This window comes from Eleutherodactylus coqui, chromosome 1, assembly GCF_035609145.1.
Source record: "Eleutherodactylus coqui strain aEleCoq1 chromosome 1, aEleCoq1.hap1, whole genome shotgun sequence".
NCBI classification, from domain to species: Eukaryota; Metazoa; Chordata; class Amphibia; order Anura; family Eleutherodactylidae; genus Eleutherodactylus; species Eleutherodactylus coqui.
Genome location: NC_089837.1, coordinates 129088674 through 129103229, shown reverse-complemented (window position 1 = coordinate 129103229; position 14556 = coordinate 129088674). Strand labels below are relative to the sequence as shown.

Genomic DNA, 14556 nt, shown 5'->3' with positions numbered 1-14556 from the left:
TTCAGAACACACATTTTGCTTGAAGGTGTTTTATCCCCCATTGCTCACTCGTAAAGCCATTGAGCAGCCAAAACAGCGGAGAACCCCCACAAATGACCCCATTTGAAAACTAGACCCCATACCGAATTCATCTAGGGGTGTGCTGCATATTTTGATCCCAACGTTTTTGAATGAACCAAAGCAAGCAGAAGGAAAAAATTATGATTTAAATTTTGTTGACAATTGAGTCATTTTAAAAGTTTTTTTGTACAGCACACATAGGAATGAAGACTTTCACAACAAAATGGATACACCTGTTTATTCTGTGTTCAGAAACATACCCATTGTGCCCCAATCTACTTTTAGGACACATGACTAGGCCTGCAATGGAGAGAACACCCATTGGCTTTCAGGGCACAACTGAATTAATTCCAGGCCCATTGCTCACTTGTACAGAAAAAATATTGACTCCCTAAAAAGAACCCCCTCCCTTTGTCATTCCCTAAATCTTAGATAAAAGTAATAATGACAACTTTGTGGTATGTCTCAAAACAGGGGTAATTACAGAGGCCTGGTTGGGATGGGCACATGGGGCTAAAAAACAGGGTATCCCTCCTCTTCCCATGCTTGCTGCAAACCTGACACTTTTTTGTTTTTTCTTTCTTAACCTCAGTGGCAGGGATGGGGTGTAAAAAGTGGCGCTCTGTGAGGCTTCGTAAGCTAGCTGAGGTGCGGCAGTCTCAAACAGAAGGCACTCAAAAAGCTACTCCTAGAACTGCAGTAAGGCAAGCGTTCTTTTTGTAAATTACATTGGTATTACAGGTAGCGATCTAAATAATGCCGGGCTCACACGGCCATATAAGGAATCTACTTGCGGAGGTCAGGGGTAGATTCCAGCTGTGAGCCCGGCCGTGGCCCTGCATACGGCCAAGTAATGTACTGTTCTTGACCATGTATTCATGTAGGCGATCATGTGCAGTACACCTTTTTTAGTTTATTTACATTTCCTGCACCATCGCTTAGTGATGATGTGGATACCTGCAGCCTGTATGTAATGTAATTGCTTATGGGTATGTCCGTGACCATAGAGCACAATGGGCTCTACGTCGCGAATATCTGCAGTAAAATAGAACATGATGTTCTGTTTTCTATGAGTGCATTACGTAATTCCGACCCGCTAATGTGAGCAGAATTGTGTATTCGAATGCATTTAATTGATTTGCGTATTACCGCAGATCAAACACTTGGGGAATCTGCAATTCCTATCCGGTAATTTGATACTGGCCTAAGGTTGATCGCTAACTTGTTACACCTATGGATAATGGTGATCATGTGACTGGGGACCGCTTAATGAAGCTTCCGGTCACTGCTCCAGGCTCTCAGCTACCTTCGGTAGCCAGAAGCAAGGGGATTAAAAATTTCCCCGGCCCTACGTGGCTTCTGTGCATGTGTCTGTCATTTTGTTGGTGGGCGCAGAAGCCGGGGAAGTTCTTCTCTAAGATTCTAAGTATATCCCATACATGTTATTAGTTGGTTAAATCTATGCACAAAATAAGCCAATGGAATCTATAGTATTCATCAAGTTCGAATTCCTTTATTAGGATCGCCTATATATTAAAAAAAGACATGTGGAATATGCGCATTGAACAGACTAGTTGGCTGATACAATGTTCCAACTCTTTTTCGTGAGATATGGACATGTACTAAGAGGTGACATCTAAGGATGCCCAAATGATATAGTCCGAAAATTTTGTCGCATTTAGTTTTAACAAAAAGTCACTCGTGTCTTTGATATGCGAGCTGCCCATAATTGAAAATTCATGTAATAAGCCCAAGCTATAGTTAATAAAAAAAAGTCAACTTAAATAGGGTACAGACAGCTATACATTAAAAAAAGCAAATTTTTGTTCCAAAAGACTTAAAGGGGTTGTCCCGCGGCAGCAAGTGGGTCTATACACTTCTGTATGGCCATGTTAATGCACTTTGTAATGTACATTGTGCATTAATTATGAGCCATACAGAAGTTATCAGAAATTTTTCACTTACCTGTTCCGTTGCTAGCGTCCTCGTTTCCATGGAGCCGTCTAATTTTCAGCGTCTAATCGCCAAATTAGATGCGCTTGCGCAGTCCGGGTCTTCTTCTTTTCTCAATGGGGCTCCGTGTAGCTCCGTGTAGCTCCGCCCCGTCACGTGCCGATTTCAGTAAATCAGGAGGCTGGAATCGGCAATGGACCGCACAGAAGCCCTGCGGTCCACCGAGGGAGAAGATCCCGGCGGCCATCTTCAGCAGGTAAGTAAGAAGTCACCGGAGCGCGGGGATTCAGGTAAGCGCTGTCCGGTGTTCTTGTTTAACCCCTGCATCGGGGTTGTCTCGTGCCGAACGGGGGGGCTGTTGAAAAAAAAAAAACCCTGTTTCGGCCCGGGACAACCCCTTTAATACAAGACCCTGTCTTATTTTCGGGGGAATTAGGGTAGCACCAATCTATTTTGAATTGCTGTACATACATGGAGTTTATAAGTATGCAATCAGTGCTTGTTCCTGTAGTTAGCACCGCTGTCTTGCTATAGTTTGAAGAAAACTCATACAAACACAGAGAACATACAGTTTTGCAAAAATGTTCTGAGAGGGCAGTACATTTTATCAGCAATTGCCTTTATGGAGATTTTGGTGGGTACAACAGATCATTTAATGTGTATGATGGCCTTCCAACTGCAGTCGTTGGGGAGATAAAGATCAGGTAGTTACTGTAATCTATGTACATCACTGCTATAAACAGAATATATTGCCACTATGTAACTCATATAAAATACATAAATAGTAGAGATGAGCGAGCACCAAAATGCTCGGGTGCTCGTTACTCGGGACGAAAATTTCGCAATGCTCGAGGGTTCGTTTCGAGTAACGAACCCCATGGAAGTCAATGGGCGACTCGAGCATTTTTGTATTTCGCCGATGCTCGCTAAGGTTTCCATTTGTGAAAATCTGGGCAATTCAAGAAAGTGATGGGAACGACACAGCAGCGGATAGGGCAGGCGAGGGGCTACATGTTGGGCTGCATCTCAAGTTCCCAGGTCCCACTATTAAGCCACAATAGCGGCAAGAGTGCCCCCCCTCCCAACAACTTTTACTTCTGAAAAGCCCTCATTAGCAATGCATACCTTAGCTAAGCACCACACTACCTCCAACAAAGCACAATCACTGCCTGCATGACACTCCGCTGCCACTTCTCCTGGGTTACATGCTGCCCAACCCCCCCCCCCCCCTGCACGACCCAGTGTCCACAGCGCACACCAAAGTGTCCCTGCGCAGCCTTCAGCAGAGCTAACGTCAGATTAAATGCAGATGGGCTTCGGCCCCAACCTGACCGGGGTTTTTAATTCATAGACACAGGCAGGTACAACTCCCTATTGTGAAGTCCCTGTGGACCGACAGCATGGGTGGGTGCCAGGAAGCCACCGGCGGTACATAAATATATCCCATTGCGGTGCCCATCACAGCTGAGGTTATGTCATGTTTAATGCAGGTGGGCTTCGGCCCACACAGGTTGCCCCAGTCAGACTGGGGTTCTTTAGAAGTGGACACATGCAGTTACAACTCCGTGTGGACCGACAGCATGGGTGGATGCCAGGAAGCCACCGGCGGTACATAAATATATCCCATTGCAGTGCCCAGCACAGCTGAGGTAATGTCATGTTTAATGCAGGTGGGCTTCGGCCCACACTGCATGCCCCAGTCAGACTGGGGTTCTTTAGAAGTGCACACATGCAGTTACAACTTTGTGTGGACCGACAGCATGGGTGGCTCCCTGGAACCCACCGGCGGTATATAAATATATCCCATTGCAGTGCCTAGCACAGCTGATGTAACGTCAGCTGTAATGCAGGTGGGCAAAAAATTAATTGGATTACACTGTAGGCGAGGGCCCCAAAAAATTGGTGTACCAACAGTACTAATGTACCTCAGAAAAATTGCCCATGCCCAACCAAGAGGGCAGGTGAAACCCATTAATCGCTTTGTTTAATGTGGCTTAATTTGAAACTAGGCCTGGAGGCAGCCCAGTAAAAATAAAAATTGGTTCAGGTGCAAGTTTCAACGCTTCCATGAGCATTGAAACGTATAAAAATTGTTTACAAAAATTATATGACTGAGCCTTGTGGGCCTAAGAAAAATTGCCCGTTCGGCGTGATTACGTGAGGTTTCAGGAGGAGGAGCAGGAGGAGGAGGATGAATATAATACACAGATTGATGAAGCTAAAAGGTCCCCGTTTTTTATGGTGATAGAGAATGATTCTTCCATCCACGGGTGCAGCCTACGTATTGTTTAGGTACCGCTGCTGTCCGCTGGTGGAGAAGAGAAGTCTGGGGAAATCCAGGCTTTGTTCATCTTTATGAGTGTAAGCCTGTCGGCACTGTCGGTTGACAGGCGGGTACGCTTATCCGTGATGATTCCCCCAGCCGCACTAAACAACCTCTCTGACAAGACGCTAGCCGCAGGACAAGCAAGCACCTCCGGGAGCCGGCGCACCTTTCCGAGCAGGTCTGACAAGCGTGGGTAGCTTTTCAGAAAGCGCTGAACCACCAAATTAAAGACGTGGGCCAGGCATGGCACGTGCGTGAGGCTACCGAGCTGCAAAGCCGCCACCAAGTTACGGCCGTTGTCACATACGACCATGCCCGGTTGGAGGCTCAGCGGCGAAAGCCAGCGGTTGGTCTGCTCTGTCAGACCCTGCAGCAGTTTGTGGGCCGTGTGCCTCTTCTCTCCTAAGCTGAGTAGTTTCAGCACGGCCTGCTGACGCTTGGCCACCGCTGTGCTGCCACGCCGCACGACAACGACTGCTGGCGACGTGCTGCTGCTGACACATCTTGATTACGAGACAGAGGTTGCGTAGGAGGAGGGTGGTTTAGTGGAGGAAGCATACACCGCCGCAGATACCAGCACCGAGCTGGGGCCCGCAATTCTGGGGGTGGGTAGGACGTGAGCGGTCCCAGGCTCTGACGCGGTCCCAGCCTCCACTAAATTCACCCAATGTGCCGTCAGTGAGATATAGTGGCCCTGCCCGCCTGTGCTTGTCTACGTATCCGTTGTTAAGTGGACCTTGGCAGTAACCGCGTTGGTGAGGGTGCGTACAATGTTGCGGGAGACGTGGTTGTGCAGGGCTGGGGCGGCACATCGGGAAAAGTAGTGGTGACTGGGAACCGAGTAGCGCGGGGCCGCCGCCACCATCATGTTTTTGAAAGCCTCCGTTTCCACAAGCCTATACGGCAGCATCTCCAGGCTGATCAATTTGGCTATGTGCACGTTTAACGCTTGAGTGTGCGGGTGCGTGGCAGCGTACTTGCGCTTGCGCTCAAACACTTGCGCTAGCCACAGCTGAACGGTGCGCTGAGAGACATTGGTGGATGAGGCCGAGGACAGCGGAGGTGAGGGTGTGGGCGCACGCCGGGAGACGGTCGTGCCTGTGTCCTGAGAGGGGGGTTGGATCTCAGTGGCAGGTTGGGGCACAGGGGGAGAGGCAGTGGTGCAAACTGGAGGCGATGAACAGCCTTCGTCCCACCTTGTGGGGTGCTTGGCCATCATATGTCTGCGCATGCTGGTGGTGGTGAGGCTGGTGCTGGTGGCTCCACGGCTGATCTTGGCGCGACAAACCTTGCACACCACAGTTCGTCAGTCGTCTGCACTCTCAGTGAAAAACTGCTAGACCTTTCAGCACCTCGGCCTCTGCAGGTTGGCATGGCGCGAGGGGGCGCTTTGGGAAACAGTTGGTGGATTATTCGGTCTGGCCCTGCCTCTACCCCTGGCCACCGCACTGCCTCTTCCAACCTGCCCTGCTGCTGCACTTGCCTCCCCCTCTGAAGACCTGTCCTCAGTAGGCGTAGCAAACCAGGTGGGGTCAGTCACCTCATCGTCCTGCTGCTCTTCCTCAGATTCCTCTGTGCGCTCCTCCCTCGGACTTACTCCAATTACTACTACCTGAGTGATAGACAACTGTGTCTCATCGTCATCGTCCTCCTCACCCACTGAAAGCTCTTGAGACAGTTGCCGGAAGTCCCCAGCCTCATCCCCCGGACCCCGGGAACTTTCCAAAGGTTGGGCATCGGTCACGACAAACTCCTCCGGTGGGAGAGGAACCATTGCTGGCCATTCTGGGCAGGGGCCCGGGAACAGTTCCTGGGAGTCTGCCTGCTCCTCAGAATGTGTCATTGTAATGGAGTGAGGAGGCTGGGAGGAAGGAGGAGCAGCAGCCAGAGGATTCAGAGTTGCAGCAGTGGACGGCGCAGAACTCTGGGTGGTCGATAGATTGCTGGATGCACTTTCTGCCATCCACGACAAGACCTGCTCACACTGGTCATTTTCTAATAAAGGTCTACCGCGTGGACCCATTAATTGTGAGATGAATGTGGGGACGCCAGAAACGTGCCTCTCTCCTAATCCAGCAGCAGTCGGCTGCGATACACCAGGATCAGGGGCTCGGCCTGTGACCACACCCTGACTTGGGCCTCCGCGTCCTCGGCCGCGTCCACGTCCTCTAGGCCTACCCCTACCCTTCAGCATGGTGTATTACCAGTAGTGCAGAAACAGAACGCTGTAATTAAATGTGCCGCTTATTGGCCTGTGGTTGGAGGCTGACTTCGCTTACGGAACGCACAGCAGAGGCAGGAAAGAATTTTGCGCAAGCCTGCTGTAACACTTAGCTGGCTGCGTATGAATTAGGACAACTACCCTCAGCAGAGACCCAGTACACTTGTGGACAGGAATACAGCGGTGATGTAAGAGGCAACACAGAGGCAGGAAAGAATTTTGCGCAATCCTGCTGTAACACTTAGCTGGCTGTGTATGAATTAGGACAACTACCCCCAGCAGAGACCCAGTACACTTGTGGACAGGAATACAGTGGTGATGTAAGAGGCAACACAGAGGCAGGAAAGAATTTTGCGCAAGCCTGCTGTAACACTTAGCTGGCTGCGTATGAATTAGGACAATTACCCCAAGCAGAGACCCAGTACACTGAGGACGGTCACAGGCAGCCCAAATAGATATTTTTCCCAAATGTTTTTGGAAAGGCCCACTGCCCATATACACTAAATATGTCTTCTGTCCCTGCCTCACCACTACTGGCCCTGGACAATGTAAAATTACTGCAGGATGCAATGCTCTGCACGGCCGATATACAAAAAAAAAATGTGCAACACTGCAAAAAGCAGCCTCCACACTACTGCACACGGTTAGATGTGGCCCTAAGAAGGACCGTTGGGGTTCTTGAAGCCTAAAATAACTCCTAACGCTCTCCCTATAGCAGCTCCGGCACCAGCAGCACTGTCCCAGATCTCTGTCAGAATGCCTCTGTGGCGAGCCGCGGGAGGGGCCGATTTATATACTCGGGTGACACCTGATCTCGCCAGCCACTCACTGCAGGGGGGTGGTATAGGGCTTGAACGTCGCAGGGGGAAGTTGTAATGCCTTCCCTGTCTTTCTATTGGCCAGAAAAGCGCGCTAACGTCTCAGAGATGAAAGTGAAAGTAACTCGAACATCGCGTGGTACTCGTCTCGAGTAACGAGCATCTCGAACACGCTAATACTCGAACGAGTATCAAGCTCGGACGAGTATGTTTGCTCATCTCTAATGAAAATCCATGTTTCTTCCTCCCATAGGAAATAAGGGGGATCCTGGAACAGAATTGCCCAAAAATAGGACATGCAATGATTTTCTGATCTCACACTGTCTGTGCAAGCAAAAAATTGCTCATGTAAATGAATCCATTAAAAATAAATGGGTTGTTTTCTCATGGAATTTCTGTCCATATCGCAATTGGATGGAACCTGCACAGTAACATTTTGTATAGATGCAGCATGATACAAGGATACATGAGCAGGTAAAAACACCACTTCCCAGCAGCAAGCAGAACAGGCAAAGTGCTACGTGGGGGGGAGGGGGGCACAGGTGCAAAATACTGATGAGCAAGCACTCACACACCTACCATACACTCATAGATTAGGCTTGTATAGGGTGCCAGTTACAGAGATAAGTGTAGCGCATCATGCTGGCTTTTGGTCTATCAATTTTAGGGAAAAAATGCATAAGTCGTAAAGATGAAGGTTTCAAATGTTTTTATTTAAACCTTAATATATAAGATTTAATATGAAGCAGTAATATATGTTTTTTTCAGTGGTGTTAGACAAGGAATTGTTGGTAATCGGTGCCAGATCATGGAAGTTGAGGTCCACAAGAAGTGTAATATGGTGGTCAAATTCTTCCACAAAACAAGCACTTTGGGTACTATTGTATCTTGTCGACACCGGAGACATAATACAATAGTACCAGCACTTTGTTGGATCACTGAAGTTGAAGTTCACAACAGGTGTAATATGGTGATCAGATGTTTCCACAAGCACTTTCTGGGACCACTGAAGCTGAGGAACACAACAGGTGTAATATGGTGGTCAAATGCTTCCAGAAGCACTTTGTTGGATCACTGAAGATGAAGTCCACAACAGATGTAATATGGTGGTCAGATGTTTCCGCATGCATTTTGTTGGATCATTGAAGTTGAAGTCCACAGCCAATGTAATATGATGGTCAGATGCTTCCAAGAGCACTTTGATGGATCACCGAAGCTGAGGTCCACAATAGGTGTAATATAGTGGTCAGATACATCCAAGAACACTTTGTTGGATCACTGAAGTTGAAGTCCACAACAGGTGTAATATGGTGGTCAGATGTTTCCACAAGCACTTTCTGGGACCACTGAAGCTGAGGAACACAAGTGTAATATGGTGGTCAAATGCTTCCAGAAGCACTTTGTTGGATCACTGAAGCTAAGGAACACAACAGGTGTAATATGGTGGTCAGATGCTTCCACAAGCACTTTGTTGGATCAATATAAAGTTGAGGTTCACACAATAGATGTAATACAGTTGTCTGATGATGTTTTTATCTAATGAGAAAAACAAAATTGATTAAGGAATTAATGAAAAGTTCCATATAACATAATTATTAGAGATGAGCGAACGTGTCCGTAACGGACACATCCGCACCCGGACACCGGCTTTAGCGAACACTGGAGTGTTCGCGCGTAAGTGTCCGGGTGCCGCCGGGGGGCGGGGAGATGCGCGGCGGCGCGGGCGGCAGTAGCGGGGAACAGGGGGGAGCCCTCTCTCTCTCCCTCTCCCCCCCGCTCCCCGCCGCACCCCCCCGCGCTGCCACGGCGGCCCCCGAACTTTTTCGCCCGAACACCGAGGTGTTCGCAAAGTTCGGTGTTCGGGCGAAAAAGGGGCGGGGCCGAACGTGTTCGCTCATCTCTAATAATTATGTTAAAATAATACTGGAGTCATTAAATGTATTTAAATATACGAGAACTGAAGATGATTATGCATATAGGATATTCTATATATAGTCATATCAATAAAACTGTGTATTGCTGGCATGGGTTGTGGGGTTGGACCGTTACCAAACAAAACATTGATGCTCTATCCTAAAAATGTTCTACACTTTGGACAATCCCTACTTATCTCTTGACAATAAGCGGATCACAAAATTGCCCCTACTGGAACCCCAGGTTCCCACATCTGCTTTAAGGCCATTCCATTAATATAATGATCCTAACATCTAAGAGCTTTTTGGGTGCCATTTTGTTTATTTACATGCTTTTTAATATGTTTTCTTTTTTCTGGTATTTTTCATGTCCAACAGAGAAGCAGAGCGACAGCCGACTTGTGATCGTCCTTATGGAAAAATTACACAGTATGAAAAATACATACTGAAAATAACAACCAAATAAAGCTGATGTCAGATTGTACGTTTTCTAGGATGTTCATAGTGTGTTGGGACAATAGTGAATGTCTTCACTGATAGATCCGATGATGTCTGCCGGCAATACAGCGTTGATATGAGTAAACCTGTTCTGATGGTGTGAGGTGATTCGATAAAGTCTGTCAGCTGTAACACTAATGTCATAAGCTCGGTACAATAAGAATCACCTACACCATAAGAATAGGTACAGTATATGAAACTAATATAATAACCACTATACAACCGTAAATGAGTACCTACCATGTGAAGGAAGCATAGAGGCATTAGCAATGATGGATGTTATGAGATGTTGAAAAGAAGGCTGGCAGATGTCAAAGCCGCCTCCTTCTTTGGCCTCTCCCAGATGTTTTTCCGCCGTAGGATCTTATTTCGGCGTGTACAGCTGCTCGCGACCGAGGGCAATGCAGCACTCACAGTCGTGACCCAGGTCTGATGGTGGGGGCTCACCTGTAAAACCAATGTCATAAACTGAGTACAATAGGAATCACCTACACGATAAGGATAGGTACAGTAGATGAAACTAGAATGATAACTAATGTACAACCATAAATGAGAACTTACGAACTGAAGGTAGAACAGAGGCTTTAGCCATGCCTGATGCTGTGAGCTGTTTGGAGGAAGGCTGGCTGATCCCATAGCCGCCTACTTTTTTGGCCTCTCCCAGATGTTCCCCAGCTGTAGTTTGATTTTCTGGGGTGTACAGCTCTTCATGACCACGGGCAATACAGCACTGACATCCGTGATCCGGGCCTGATGGTATGGTGCGAGCAGATAAAGGTTTGTCACCTGTGAAACCAATGTTATAAGCTAAGTACAACAGAAATCGCCTACATGATTTGAATAGGTATAGTATATGCAACTGAAATGATAACCACTGTAGAACATAAATGAGAACTTACTACGTGAAGTATGGTTAGAGGAGCCATAAGCTATGATGGCTGCCATGAGTTGTTGGAATGACGAGTGGCAGATATCATAGCTGCCTGGTTTTTTGGCCTCTTCATGGTGTTCCTCAGGTTTCATGATGTTCATGGCCTTTTTAGGACTTTCTTCAGGCATGGTGACTTTAATCTCATCAGGTTCTGTAATATAGACATATTGGATGTTTCTACAGTTTCGAAGTACAGATCATACATTGCATGTATGTGGAGTTGAATATACAACGCCACTAAGAAACAGAGCAGTGAATTAAAAAAAAAAACTTCTCACACTGCATATAACAGCGAGAGCCGCCTCACAGAGCAGTAATATGCAGTGTTTTATGCATACCACCGTGTGAATGTGCCCTAAGTATTACAGTGCATCGTACAAGCTATGAAGAGATCACATGTTCAAATCCCACTACAGGGCTAAAATAAATTTTAAGCTTTTTTTTCAATACATTTAATAAGAAAAAAAATATATATATACATATATATAATATATTTACATTTTTAAATCTAATAAAACATAATAATTCTATATAAATTTGGTATCGCCATAAAAGTACTAAATCGTTGTGATTGTAATCTCCTACAACATGAATATAGTGTAATAAATTAAAATTTATAGCCGTATTTCAGTTGTTTGAAGTCTATATATCACTTGGTATATTATATTTACCGTCAATATGGTCGTCAGCCTTGGTGATGTTTATCTTGGCCTTTTTAGGTGTTTCTTCAGGCATGGTGACTTTTATCTCATCAGGATCTGTAATACAGACATATTGGATGTTACTACAGTTTCAGAGTAGAGATTATACATTGCGTGTATGCAGCATTTAACAGATTAGTGAAATAAAAAAAAGGAAACTTGTCACACTGTACATAACAGCTTGCGTGAGATACGCTATCATGTGCAGTGCACAATCACTGCCCTATGCAGCCATAGCCATCTCACAGAGCAGGAAAATGTGGTGTTTTATGCATACCACCATGTGAATGAGCTCTAAGTATTACAGTGCATCATACAAGCTATGAAGAGATCATGTGTTCAAATCCCACTACAGGGCTAAAACAAATATTAAGCTTTTTTCAACAAATTTAAAAAAATATAAATATATATATATATTACATTTTTAAATCTAATAAAAAAATAATAAATTCGATATCGCCATAAAGGTACTAAATCGTGATTAAAAATTAAAAAAAAAAATATATATATATATATATATATTCATTTTTCAAGCTAGTAAAACATAACAAATTCTACAAAAAATTGATATCGCCATAAAAGTACTAAATCACTATTATTGTAATCTCCTACAACATACATATAGTATTAGATTACAATTTATAGACATATTTCAGTTCTTCAAATATTTACCGTCAGTATGGTCGGCTCTCTGATTGGTCGTCTCTCTGGTCATTGTCTCTTTGGTGTTCTTTCTATGAAGGTTATTGTAAAGAAGATAAAATTGTAGGTTAGTGTATTGGCACATTAGTTTTGCAGCATATAGTAAAACATCAGAAGCCATATGCATAAAACAAAGGTGGGTGTAACGCCTAGATTTCTGGCAGACTGGAAAGTCACCTGGTTGGCAGATGAGGGCATCAGCGTTCCTTTTTGTCTAAGTTCATATATATTAGGCTACAGATATATTCTTCATTATCTTGACTTTCATGGCAGTTTGGCCATTATTATAGTATGTCTACACTATTTGCATAGCGTGGCAGTCAATACACTGTAACAGGCCATGTAATAGCGTACAGTGCCAAAAGAACATTTGGCATATTAAACAAATAGTTGTGGCACATTGGACATTTATTTGGCACTGAATATACAGTATCACTATGTTATATGATGTGTATAGTCTACATTTAGCAGATATGCTAAATGCATCTATAGGGCCCCATTTCCCCTTTGTATGTGGGGGTATGCCACTGCCTAAATTTATTCAACTTCTGCAACAAGTTTTGACTTTACTTTTGATGTTGAGACACTGAAACAGTATACTTTTATCTTATAAAGGGATCCTATGAGCAGCACAATGTATACATAAGTGTCAAACATAAAGTCTAAACACAGTGTGAACATGGCCTAAGTCCCCATAAGTTTCTTCATTCAGTCTATCCTTCTAGTATAGACTATTATTAGACTTTTATCCTTCTAGTATAGACTATTCATATGGCCTTCAAGTCATTGTGGATCCATTACACTAATACCAATATCAACTCCTGGGAGGCCCACAATGAATCATATTCTTATAAAGAGGTGATCATAACAACATAAAGAATATTAATTATCTAATCCACAATGTGGTTGTTGTGAGCGTCACAGTACTAAATGGAGAAAATCAGTGTGTAATGTGTAATACTTACTTATATATGAGACAATAGACGATTCCAAGTATGATCCCTAATAGAAGAACTGTGCCAGTAGTGACTGTGGCCACAGGAAATCCATAATGGGGAATAGCTGGTGTCCCAGGGTCTGGAAGCTGGTAGACGATGGTTTCCAGACTTGGAGTAACTAATAAAAATGGATAAACATAGATAGTATTTAGTGACAACAATTCTGATTTACTAAAAGTTCATTAATCATCACAGCTCTTTATATTACATGAATGTCCAGAAAAGCATTTGTAAAAATTGTGAAAGCATTAAGAAAAAGTTCAGTGCCACAATTTGTCTTCTCAATAGCTTTTCAATGGCCTTTGTCGTGTTAAGATAGCCTGTTGCACCAAGTTATCAGCATTGGGTTAAACTTTGCTACATTTGTAATACTGTGTTAATAAAGTGTAATAACCCTTTTGCTGTGGCAAACATTTTGATACGTTGGACATACACAAATAAAACGTGTGATATAAAATACCCCCATACCTGGATATTTTATGAAAGTAAATACTTTAAACATTGTAAAAAATGCCACCCAGCATGTAATGCTTATGGGCACCTTCATGCAATTTTACAATAAAGCCTGACATTACGTGAACACTACATACAAATTCATATTTGTGGCTGTAAATGTGACCCAGGCAGCGCCATAGACGCACACCACCTCCTAAATATAAATGTCCAAGATGTGCAGAAGTCATACATGTCACTTCCCCTGTGTGTAGAAGAAGGTGTCTTTCTATAATCACCATAACTAAATACACCAAAAGAAATCTTTTGAATGACAACTCATATACGTTTGCATTAATTACATAAACAATGTATGTCTATGGCGATAAAAGGGTTAATTGTCACAATATATCAATATAAGGGCTAATTCACCGCGTTGTCCTTGTTGTGTCTGGAAAAAGCAGATGCAAAACAAAGCGGGCCGCAAACAGACGCCTAAATTACATCCCTGCAAACACCCAAATTTCCCTGACACTGTGCTTTATCTATGTGGTGGATAACTGGGGGTGTATGGGGTACCTGATCCTGTGCTTTATCTATGTGGGGGATTACTGCGGAAATATAGGGTACGTGACTCTATGCATTATCTATGTGGGGGATTACCTGGGGATATATGGGATACCTAACGCTGTGCTTTAGCTATGTGGGGAAATTTCCAGATTGTATATACTGATAAGCTTACCTATTGTAGTAATGTCTTCCATTTCGGGATCATAGTCTTCCCAAATAATGGGCGCTCCTTTCACTGTTGCCAGTAAGAGGTTCACAATGAGAATAGTAATAATGCTCATTTTAGCCTGGAGGTGAGTAGCCATGTGTGCTCAGACAAATAGCCTCCCCAAACAAAGTCTCCAACTGATGCGTCACTTAATATCACTAGAGTTTTGATGATGTCATAATAGAAGCCTATGACACAATAGGCCAAAAGAATAGCTAGTGATGT

General features: G+C 44.5%; 1 protein-coding gene across 1 annotated transcript; it reads right to left on the bottom strand.

Moving 5' to 3' along the window:
* Positions 1-10046: 10046 nt before the first annotated feature.
* Positions 10047-13489, bottom strand: LOC136610688 (uncharacterized). The gene is made up of 6 exons (XM_066589900.1): positions 13089-13489; positions 12094-12155; positions 11392-11478; positions 10689-10871; positions 10351-10575; positions 10047-10236 (listed from the first exon to the last, which is right to left on the bottom strand). The coding sequence occupies exons 2-6, from the start codon at positions 12134-12136 to the stop codon at positions 10154-10156; spliced, it is 621 nt and encodes a 206-aa protein (XP_066445997.1). The 5' UTR covers positions 12137-12155; positions 13089-13489; the 3' UTR covers positions 10047-10153.
* Between the last annotated feature and the right edge of the window lie 1067 nt (positions 13490-14556).

What these genes read in the sequence shown, in the direction of transcription:
- LOC136610688 (XM_066589900.1), bottom strand. Translation starts at nt 12,136, where the DNA reads ATGACCAGAGAGACGACCAATCAGAGAGCCGACCATACTGACG. An exon ending in GGCTGACGACCATATTGACG is followed by an intron (nt 10,872 to 11,391) that starts GTAAATATAATA and finishes TCTATATTACAG; the next exon opens with AACCTGATGAGATTAAAGTC. An exon ending in CTCTGTTCTACCTTCAGTTC is followed by an intron (nt 10,237 to 10,350) that starts GTAAGTTCTCAT and finishes TTGGTTTTACAG; the next exon opens with GTGAGCCCCCACCATCAGAC.